The sequence below is a fragment of the Colletotrichum karsti genome (genome assembly GCF_011947395.1).
Source record: "Colletotrichum karsti strain CkLH20 chromosome Unknown Scaffold36, whole genome shotgun sequence".
Classification (NCBI taxonomy): Eukaryota; Fungi; Ascomycota; class Sordariomycetes; order Glomerellales; family Glomerellaceae; genus Colletotrichum; species Colletotrichum karsti.
Genome location: NW_024065936.1, coordinates 209,123 through 220,842, shown reverse-complemented (window position 1 = coordinate 220,842; position 11,720 = coordinate 209,123). Strand labels below are relative to the sequence as shown.

The following is an 11,720-nucleotide window of genomic DNA, read 5'->3' as shown; positions in this document are numbered from 1 at the left end:
TAATACACACACACACACGACTGTTCTAGTACTGTTTGAACCTAGCACAGGTACGCCAGTCAACCACTCCTGGTTTTCCGCTCCGTCCTCCAAAATGGATTGGCCCTTGGCCGCAAAACAAATGTGACAAAACGTACAATATAGAAACATCCACCACAATCAAATAGGTATCCGCCAGAAAACGGTATCTAAAAGATGGCACGTAGACTCCGCCATAAGGGAAAACAAAACGCATAGTTTGTTGGCCGCCCTGGAAAGCATAAAAGAGAAGAAAAACACCCGAAACACCAACAAAAAACAATCGCCCTTGAAGGCCTGTTGCACATGCTCTTTGAGAACAACAAATCGATTCTTTTGGACCGAGTCCTTTGTTTTTCTGTCCTGATGAACCCTTTCTCTTCCTCTCTCTCCCTCTTTCTCTTCCCCAACGGCCAACTCCTTAACAAACTTTCCGCGTCGGTCGCCCAACTATGCGAGTCTTTTTGGCAAAAAATAACCCAATTCCATTTTGAAGCCGCCCCTCCTATTATAAATTTCTGTAGCCAAAATGCGATACGAGCGAGTCGAAGCAGCGAAAGCGAATTGGGTATAAACGAACGAGTGTCGAAAAAATAGAAAAAGTCAATCAAAACCTCGGGCTTTCAACAAAGTTGCCTTGTTTTCTGTCGTAATGATTCTCACCGCTGGCCCTGGTCATGCGGATGATGGCCGTGGGGAGGTGATGGGCCGGAGGGCCTGCTTGCGAACCCCGTCTCGTGGGGCACGCGTGTGTAGCTCGGGTACATCGGACCGCCGGGGGTCGTGACCATTCCCCCCAGGTCCGGGCCGGGGCCTCCGAAGGGACCTTCCATGGCCCGGAGAGGAGGCAGTCTCTCGCCCCCAGGGGTCGTCGAGGGTGGGCGCTGCATCATGCCGTACGCGCCGGCCTGCATGGGCGGCAGGTTGCCGGGCTGCGGGACGGGAGTGCCGTACGACGGAACGGAGAACTCGGGGGTCGGGGCCGAATCGGTTCTTCGTCGTCGTGTCGGTCTCTCGACGGACGACTCGCTCGAGGCGTAGCCCTGCTGTTGATGATGTGGCGGTAGGATAGGCGCCTGAGTCATGGGACTCGTCTCCGCCATCGAACCTCCGCTCCTCGAAGAAGTCGGGCTCGGAGGCCCGTTCGCCATTTCGCTGAGCGGTGTCCGGAGGACCACCTCACGCAGCCGGTTCCGCTCGTCTCTGTAAAAGTCCCTCTCTTGCGCCAAATCCCGCATGCGAGACTCCAGCTCCCGGTTCCTCTGCTCCAGCTTCTGCATGCTCGCGATCTGTTCCTGATCTCTCTCCTTCTTTCTCTGTCTGAACCTGGCAGACGCGCCGGCGTTGCGTTGCCGCTTCTCGTCCGCCTGTTTCGATGCCTGATGAACATCAACGGGAACCACCATGCCGCTGTCTCCGCCGATTCTGAACATTATTCCACCCTCCATCACAGCCTTGGCCGACTCGGATCGCAGGCTCTGGTACAATGCCGTACCACTGCCCGGTGCAGACCATACGGGGCCCGGAGGAGAGACCTGTTGAGAGTAACCGGGTCCAGGAGGTACCATGCCTTGTTGGACTTGATACTCCGGTGCTCTTGGGTCTCGCGGCATCGGAGGAAGCTGAGGCCGATCGGGTGGCGGTACCTGCCCGATCATCGGCTGGGACATGGCTCGCGGAGGCGTCGTCATTGGTGCCATTGTGGACGGAGGTCCAAGGGATGGAGGCCCTGAGAAGGGGAGGCCTGGCGCGGGACGGACGGACTCGTGCGGAGCGTCGTCGGCTTGGTACGGTCGTTTCGCTCGCGGTGCCGCCGGAGGCAGAAAAGGGGTTTGCTGGGACTCTGGGCCCTTGATCGCCGCCTGACCCACGCTGGCTGCCCGTGTCTCTCGGGGGCTGAGAGCCTGCCTGCTCATCGCTGGGAAGGGAAAACCACCCTTGGGTGAGCTCTCTGATGGTGTCAGGCCCAGAGGCGTCGTAGCTGGGTGGCCAGCTGGTGTGACTGGTTGTGATCCAAGAGGACCGGGAAACGAGAACGGGCGGTCGCCGGGAGTGCCATACTGCCTCGGAGGCATGCCATAGGGCGAACTCTGAGGATCAATGGGTCGAGGCTGCGGTGTCTCGCTCGGGCGGCCTTCAGATTGTGCCTCTGACGGGTTGATCAAGCCTCGGATTCCCAGGGATCGCGGAGGATACGGCTCTCTAGCAGCGACATCTTGAGGCCGGCCAGGAGGAGGGTATTGCTGGAACGGAGCGCGAGGGGGCGACTGCGATGGAGGTCGAGACGTAGGAGCAGGTCCCCTCTGTGACATCGAGACCTGGTCCCCTACACGCTCCTGGCCTTGAGGGCCCGGACATTGACCGCCCTGATCAGTGCTAGAAGCCAAACAAGGATCCGGATTCGGTGCTGGTGCTGGCTGCTTGGACGAGTGTCCGTTTTCGAAACCAGAATATCGGGACGCAGTTGACGGGCTCGCTTGCGTGGTGTCGCCCTCTTTAGCCTCGCGGCTACGTTGAGGATGTTGTCCAAAAGACCGGACAACTGCTGAGACCGCCAGGTTGTCGACTGTGGGTGGGACTAACTGGGTCGAAGCCAACAGTCCCGGAAATGCTAGAAGTCGGTGGTGGAAGGGAGAGGGATGGGTTAGAAGGCTCCGAGGACGGCAAAAAAAGCCGTTGAACTGTTGTAGACTTCTAATCTGAGCAGAAGACGTAAAGGTGCAAAGCGTCTTTGATAGGTAGTAACGAGCTAGATAACTAGCGTCCGCGGTAGATGCAGTCAAGCAGTCTTGACTCTTCCAGAGGTGATGGAAGGGAGTTCGTTGCGTCGAAAGCGGACTACTCCAAGGGGTGTTGATGGATAGTAATTAAACAAGTCCGAGGCGGCCACGAGGATGGGATGTCGGAGGCTGGCAGAGCTAATGGGTAAGGATTAGACGCGGTGACAGGCAGGATGCAGCCGAACGGACCACTCATGACTCTGGGAAGGAATCCTAGACCATGAATGGCCAAAAGAGAAGCTTACGCACTGGATGGTGGCTGGATCTACCAACTTGGGTGAACCGGGCGAGGCAATGTGGCCGTGTCGACGACTTGTAGGAAATTGCGTCCTTCGAGGTTGGCGTAGTCAAGATATGAAGAGTCCGCAAAGATGAAAGTACCGGAGCCGGGGCGTTCGTTATGCTGGTGGGCTCGTATGTGGAGGAATCGAGTAGAGAAGCAGTTGACTCAAAACCTTGACAGGATGGTTTGACTGGTGAAGGTATCGGGTTGGAATAAGAAAGTATGATGGACGAGAATCGTCAGGAAGCTCGCAGGTCTGATGCTCCAACGTAACCGTTGTTCATTACACGACGACAACTATTAGACAAGGTCGGGAGGAGCCAGGTCTATTTGATTTTTTTCCAGTCCCAGCCCTAGCGTAGTTCTCCCATGGCGGCATAGCGTTCTTATCGAGCCCTGGCAAGTAGTTGCCGGGGAGCTTAAGGTGCATGGGGGTGTGGTGGAGGAGGAGGAGGATGAACGGCGACTGGGATACGGTGACAAGGTGAAGCTGCTGCTGGTGTTGGGTTGCGGTGGACGTGTGCTCAACTGGCCGGGGTGCATGGGAAGCATGGGAAGGGAAGGGAATGGGAACACCGGGGGGTGACTCCATCTCGGCGCCATAAGGTGCTCAGACATTGACAGGGCTTAGTCGACCGGTGGCTCTTCTTTCGGGACCAGAGGGAAGTACATGTACAAGTCCCCTGCTGACACGATGGTACCGAGTTGTGTGTGTGTGTGTGTGTGTTTTGCTGTCTGTTCTTTTGCCTGCTGGCTGCTGGCTGCTGCTGCTGCTGCGTCTTGTGTCTTGTGCCTTGGCTGTGACTGGAGGTGGGAGAGCTTGGGAAGTTTGCCTTTTCGTTTTTATTTTTTTGCTTCTTTGTGACAGGCCATGCAGAGACGCTTTTTCATCCAGGAAGGCTAGCCATGCTAGCTGCTGCACTGAAGCAAAAAGGTTCTGACTGACGAGCCCGTCCGGAACGCCAGGGAAACAAGACTGGGATATACCTGGGTGGTTTCTCCTCGGTTCAACCCAGCAATGACGGACAGAAGCGACGGATGCTTCGCAGCTACTACCGTCGTCCGTCTAAAATGGCACAGCCCAGACGCTTGAATGGCCGCAGTAAGGCTGCTCGGCCGAGACTGAACCGGCGGGCGGGCTGTTGCTGGTGTGCTCTCTTGCTGGTGGCTGTCATTACCACGGGCACAACGAGATGACGATGCGCTCCGCAACCGTTATTGCTTTTAGGGCAGCTCCGTCGCAAGCAAGGATGGGGCCAGTTCAGGCGCTCCACGATATACTACCACCTTGCGTGCCTTATTTCGCACAGATGGGCTCCCGCCTTGGGTGTGTATGAACTGTTACCCGTTACTGCGGGCAAGCGGTCAGCAGTAGTCAGATATGTCTGAATTGAGAAGAGAAAGACCGTCATGGCCCTCCCGAAAGGGGACCCGTCCTGCATGCGCATGCTGCAGGCGCAGGCGCAAAGACTCGGGGAGCTCTCTCTCAACACCGCTTTTCTGACCTGACCGACTTTGGGGGTGAGGAAGAAACGCGGGATGTTAGGCAAGGCAAGGCAAAGGCAGGGCAGGGCAGGCCGCAGCTCAGTTTCTCCCTCATCTCGGTCGGTGGAGTATGGGAGGGGAAGAAAAAACAAATCGGCCGGGATTCGGGGGTCCCTGCGCGCGTCCCCGGGGGAAGAAGCCAGAGACGTCGAATGGGGTTGAAGACGACGTCCTTGGACCAGGCTCATGGAAGCTACCTGGACGCTAGGCGATGAGCCGACTAGCGTGGTTCGTCAAACAAGGAGACGACGAGAGAGAGAGGTGTGTGATCGAAGGGTCGGTCAGGTACATGTCGAGGGTGAGGGTTGCCGGCCATTGACTTGTACTTCCCATTGGTGTGGACGAAGGAGTGTGATGGTGGTGGTCATGGTTGTTTGTGGTGGTGGTGGTTGTATTCTAAACATGTTGATTGACCAGGTCGACGGATCCCAGCCAGAAGACTTTTCGTCCCAAAGAGCCCGCCTGCCCGCTGCGGGCAGGATCCAACGCCGTGTCGTGAGAATGACTTGATCGCCATTGCGGCGCACATCCAAGTCTGTCTCGGCGGCAGCCTGCCAGGCCCAATGTGTAGTGTGGCACGGCACCCAGTCGCGTCCATTGTTTAATACCAGGGGTCCAGTCTGTTCGTCAGCTTCGAAAAGAAACAGAGAGGCAAAGGACCAGATGTCTGGCGAGGAAACCCCAGCATTGTCTACTTACTTTTAGCCTTTGTCATACGGATGTCGATTGGCAACTTGTCGGGCGGACATCGAATCGGAAAGCCGGAAGTTGTGAAAAGACCACATCTTGTCCATTGTGTGCAGCAGCGACAGCGGCGGCGGCGGCGGCGACGGCAGCCACCTCGATTCCATCTGAATAACGGTGACGACTGGGAAGCCCGTCCGTGTCCGCGGCTGGGTCTGGGGGCGGAATATTTCTGCCCCTGGTTCGCATCACCGACCTGTAGAGGTAGATCCGGAAAATCGCAAACTCTGGGAAAGGAGCTCGTAAGTCGTGATTGTCATGTTGGACCATCATCCGGTGGGCATAAATTGCATCATCGTGAAGCTCGGTTGATTGAGATGACGAAAATGGAGAGCAAGGGGGCTTTGTGATCTCTGCATAACCCCAAAAAGACCGCGGACGAGAAGAGCCTCGCAAACCCAAGCCTAACAGAACTTGGTAATCGGTCAAGATGCGATCCACAAGGAGCCCACGGCCACTGAGTGTGTTGGGAGAGCAATCCAACCACAGAGCAGGACCTGGTGGTTGGTACGAATAGCCCGAGGGAATCTTGTGCTTGTGGTAAGGTATTGGCGAGATGGTTGGAGGCCGGGGTTGATGCGCAACATAGGCAAGATGGAGCCAAGCCGCCGTCGGTAGCAGGAAAGTAAATGTGGTTTGCCGGGTTGATGGTTGCTGTTGCTCGCGAAGGACATGAGCATGACGGTGATGGGCAGATGAGAGGCACATCGAAGTGAATTCATACCATGGCATGGCTTGGTAATTAACCCGGATGAGGAAAGAGAATGGAACCAGAGCAGCAGCTAAGCAACAAGAAACGATGGCGGAGCTTGACGGGGAGCTGGTACTTAGCAGACGGGACATCTTTCTTGGGAAACACAAAGTACTCAACCACATTATCGGTCCGCACAAATACATGTCGACTCGCGCTCGACAAGTATCTCGACATAGCCATCCGGTCGGCATGTTTCTAGGAGCTACAGGGGAGCCCAGGGACAGTGCCAGGGACTTGGTGCTCGCCTCCGTCGGGTCCAGATTGCGGTCTTCAGTGGTGACTGCCTCCTGTTTTACTCTTCTCACCTTGGCCTCACCTGGAGGTCAAAATCAAGGTATGTCATGACTTGGGTTGTGGGAATTAGCCCGAGTTGCACGACAGATCACTACTCCATTCCCATCTGCGACACAACACCAATAGCATGCAGCCCTCCGACCTATCTTGAGTTGGCAAGGCAGTCTCTCGCGGATCACGGACGGCGGACGTAAGATCTGGAGCATAAGGATGAGGAGGGGCATATGAAGATTGAATGGAGGGGGGACCAACATGGCACAAACTGACCGAGTTACAAATACACTTGCGGACATCCTAATTCATAACATCAACTTCAGGCAAATTCGTCGTCGTCGTCAATTGGACCCCTACCTTCCGACGGTTTGGGCACGCACGCACGCACACACGCGTGACGTTCTGCCCTCCACAACTTGACTTCCACTCAGACGAAGGCGATTCAGGTATTTTTAAGATCCCCTGCTTACATCTCAGCCTCCCTTGCCCGTAAGGTTCCTATGGGAAGAAAGCAAGTGCCGCGGGCAAAGAAGTTTATTTGATGACGGAATTAGAAAGGGACCGCCGGGTCAAGGCGCAACTGTCTTGTTGATGACGGAACCGGGGGAGGGGAGGGAAGGGAAGGCAAGATGAAGGGGGACAGGATCGGAGCAAGAGGGGAGTTTGAACATGCTTTAAGAGTCTACTGAAGTGTGTCCCAAGTTAATACAACAACGGATGAAGGCTGAGCAAGTGCCGTTCATCGCCAGTGCCAATTTGCCTTTTTTATGATTCTTTCCGCGCTCCTCTATCTCATTCTGTCTCTCTGCCGCCGGACCATCGTCCGTCTCGTCTCTTGGCTCCGCCGTCCGCTCTGCTTTTTTTGTCTTTTCCTTCGTCCCAGAATCCCACCAAGAGCCGGCACCACGAACCTTCATCACAAAGCACACACTCTATCTCAATCTTCAAGTCACCTTACCTTTGGAGCCTCCGACCAACCTCATGGACGCTCTCCCGAACTTGGAAAGGGTATTCCATGCATTCATTAGACTTAAGCTACTCCGGACCACTCCCATCGTACCGGGGGTAAGGTAAGGTCAGGCACACATCGCCCTACAACATCCATCACACATCGCAGACAAACTCCAGTCAGCCATTTGTCGTGGCGCCGCCTCCTCTACCGCGAGGCGATGCGATGCGATGTGATGCACAGCACAGCACAGGCAAGGCACAACTACGTCGTGCAAAACGGCATCATCCAAGTTGGACGTTAAGATTTTGGGTATTGGGCACCCATGGCACATCCACATTTCTTCTGCTTCCCCTGTCCCTGACACATCACAAACCATCAGAACCGGCGCCGCTCCACGTCCTCTCCTCCACCTCGAACGTGAGGCAGAGGCAGAGGCAGAGGCAGGCAGACTGGGAAACCGAGAGACGGCCTCTCCACCGCCGCAATTGAACCTCCCCTACCTCACCCCTGCCGCCCTAGCCCATCCCAGCTGCACCTTGAACACGTTTTGGCTCCTCATTTTTCCCTCGCGGAACACGGAAACCACCCCTGGCCTGTTTTAACGTCACCGTCACCGTCTTTTCGAGAACATGGCCAGCGATTTCAAAGTCGATCTCGTCTCATCCACTCGCTAGTATGCGGTACAATACCCTCGCAGTGAATGGGTACTTTCGACAGTATGTACATCCCTCCTCTGTGCGCAGACGACAGGAGAGAATTCCACGGCGATCATGATCCGGAAGACCAGACAGCTTCACGCTCATCGAAATCCGACTCGTCATATTCTTCGAGGCACCTTGTGTTTGCCTGGATATGCCGCACACCACGGATCGAGCGCCGCCATAGTCATACCGCCCCCATGCAGCAGCAGCAACTGCCAGCGACAAGTCCTTGACAACACACCGGTGCAGCTGGCGCTTAACTTACGCAAACATACCTTACCTCGAGTTTGTTCCAGCACATCAACTTTGATCCGTTCCCCCCTTTCCAGCCCAATGTCTCCGGCTTTGGTTTATTCCCGCTGCGAGTCGCGCTTCTGAGGGCATCTCGCACTCGGAACTCCAGGGTTCTGGGGCAATCTTGACCATCTCCAATGGCAGCACACGGAGAGCACGACACCTGACTGGAATGCGGAGACCTCGTCTATCTATTTTCTGTCTCAGCAGTCGGCCATGGATCTGAGCTGCCCCCAAGGCTCAAGCACGATCCTCCGCCAAATAGATGAATAATAGCCTTACATATATCCGCACATGACTTGAGTCCAAGGTACGTTACTATCTTCATAAGGCGGTCAGTTAACGTGCAAAGTTTAAGACCCAACACTGCGCCAGACTTACAGACCGACTGGTCTTCAGATCCACACTCATACGCATATCGAATCCGCTCCGTGGACACGTACATTATCGCGCGCATGGCATGGAGGGGGCGGGTGGGCGGGACAATTGGGCTGGTCATGGATGGATACTCACCACCGCCTTCTGATCCCACCCGCTGCATCTCAAGATCCTCGCCCATGCCATGCCATGCCGTGCCATGCAAGCCTGTTTCCCGGCCTCCTGGAACACCATTCACAAGCAGCCACAGTCGCCGCTTCTGGACGGAAGCCGGACGAGAAGCCTCCTTGGGGCATGACAGCGAGCGTGCTCCATCGGCGGGCCACGGCGAGAGATGGCCACATCTTGCGTGCATCTCAGTCCACCTGAGCCATGGATGATGGGGGCCGCGACCTTGAACGGAACAAGTACCGTCCCTGACGCCGGTGGTGTTAATTGCGGAAGGATGTCCCGTCGTCTCGTGAGAGGGCGGTCCCGTCGCTAACGTGGAAATCTCCATTGAATGAGGGTGCCGAAGAAGTTGAGCCCAGACTTTAGCAGCTTAAGCTAGACAGCCAGCAAGCACATCCATCTTGCGTCGGACACGACATCGTGCAGATGTTTCTCTGGAGGCAAAGACGGTTTTGCTTGTTTCATTCGTCCTCGACTCGACTTACACTGCCAGCAAAGTGCGTCCGTCTCACTCTTACACAATCACTCTCTCTCACTCTCACTCACACGTACACAAACACTCCGTCTCTTTTCTCTGCGACTTTCCCCACACCACTATCGATTTCGATGTAATATACCCTGCAAGCAACCCTACGAACTGAAATAACCACCCATGCTTCCCAAGACTCCCTTTCCCAGGTTTCCAGAAATCCCCAGTGAGCCGACACCGACTATGACCGACCACTGGCTCCAGCTGCCCGTCACACGGTCAGTCGTCATGACATGGGTCGTCGAACACTGGGAGAAGACCAAAGACCCTCTCAATTCCCCCTCCATTCGCGCCATCTCCACCATTGATGGCCTCCTACCCGCGCCGTTTCGCGCTCTCTCATTTCATCTTCGTATTATCATCTAACTTTCGACCCCGGGGGGACGTGATTCTTCACATTGTCCTTTCTTTTTGTCTGGTCGCGACCCACTACCGAACCGTCTCGTCGCGTTACGGTCACTTCGACGACCGTGACAGACATAGGGTACGGTCAAGAACGGGCGAAGCGTCATAGTTGGTCGTTCGTTCAGTGTGTTGGTTGGCGCGCGCCGGCCATGATATCACTCACGCCTCTCTCTGGCCTTTAAAGGATGCTACAGATGATATCTGACCCCTGGCCCCCGGTCACCGACGCACAGCACGACCCGCGGGACGTGTCGTCGTTGTACGGATACACTAGATGCACCATGCGGCCTGCACGAGCTGTATGCAAGGCCCCAGAAGGAAGTGCCATCTGCGGCCCAATATGCGGCCCCCCGATACCTACCTCTGTCGGCTGCTCGTTCCAAGGACAGGCCGAGTACAAGGTACTTTGGTGTTGTGTTGCTTGCTCTCCAGACCAGACCAAACCTGGCCTGACCAGACCAGACGAGACGACACCGCGCTAGACCGGCGTAATCGACAACTTGCAAGGCTGCGAGCCAGGGAGGGCACCGACGAGAAGACGGTCATTGGTGCTCCGTACCCAAGGACCAGGTGGCCGCCCGCCGCCATCAAACTCACTCCTCGCCTCACCAAATGAATCGTTCCAAGAGAGTGGATAGGCGCAATAATTCCACGTTAGCTCGCCCGGGACTTTTCGTGCTTCCGCGAGCATCCCCAACCATGCCCGCCCTGTCTGGGCCCTGGATACTGGACACTGGACTCTGAGCTGCGGGCCGTGGGCTCTGGACTTTGGAATCCGAAGGCTGGGCCTTGTCCTTTCTCCGACGAGTCCAACAAGAGTGTGCCTTTCTACGTCCAGCAAAGCACGCACCGTCTCCTCGCAACTGGCTGCAAAGTATCCGTTCATTGACCCAGCCAGACAGAAACTCTATTCCGTAAAGTACTTGGGACTTACTTGGGGTGATGAATGGCGCACGTCTGATGGGCGGGGGGTTGGAGCGACGACTCACGGTCTCATGGTCTTACCGCCTTCTTACACGCGCTCTTGAGTCTTGTTCTACCGCGAGCTCCCCGAACACCCACCCGTTTCTCTCTTTCCAAACATTGAAAAAAAAAAAAAAAAAAAAAAAAAAAGTGTGCCGGACCTTCGCGGGTCCGACATGAATCACGCAGCCACGCTTGGTTTTTGTTGGCGAACTAGTGGCATCTGCTGCGACTTGCAACATCCAAGGCGGGACGTGAAGTCACAGTGCAGGCCGGAAACAGACCAGAGCATTCAGACAGACAGACAGACAGACAGACAGACAGACAGACAGACAGACACTTGAAGCCAACAGAAGAAGAAACCCTGCCAGGCCGCAAGATTACCTTCACACCCATCACGAGGCTCAATTTTGATCAACTTCCGAAATGTTACATTCCAATACCACGGAGCAGACATGGATGCCACCAGACGAGCAAAAAACAGGCAGGGCTCAGGGCAAACGACTTTCGGGTCTGAAGTCGGCCGACTCCTGGAATTTCAAGATGAACGGGCAGTCCTCATCTCATCAGGACCTTGTCTCTCGCAGCGGTACTCTTCAGGGACCAGAATGAATGTAACGTCGGTTCACCAGCAGGGACAATCCATCGTGCCGCTGGGCGAAATCCGTGGATCAAGCTTTCATTTGCGCTCGCAGCTACCGAAGCCGACGCAACCTAATAAAGAGACCTGCGGATGGGCAGGCCAGGCCGGCGGCAGCAGCAGCCTCCAGCGGGCAAGGAAGAGGGGGACAACGAGGAGAGAGGGAGAGAGCCTGCTGCTATGCCCCCATTTATGATGCATCTCCAGCATGCCGCGATTGTCACGGGGATAAAGCTTCGTCATTCGGAAGCCCACGGTGCGGGAGGGTGTGATGC

At 55.8% G+C, this 11,720-nt stretch overlaps 1 protein-coding gene across 1 annotated transcript; it reads right to left on the bottom strand.

Annotated features, from left to right (window-relative positions):
• Nucleotides 1–677: 677 nt before the first annotated feature.
• On the bottom strand, nucleotides 678–2,576 carry CkaCkLH20_09837 (uncharacterized protein; the record flags this gene model as incomplete). The annotated part of the gene is made up of 1 exon (XM_038892552.1): nucleotides 678–2,576. The coding sequence occupies one exon, from the start codon at nucleotides 2,574–2,576 to the stop codon at nucleotides 678–680; it is 1,899 nt and encodes a 632-aa protein (XP_038742119.1).
• Between the last annotated feature and the right edge of the window lie 9,144 nt (nucleotides 2,577–11,720).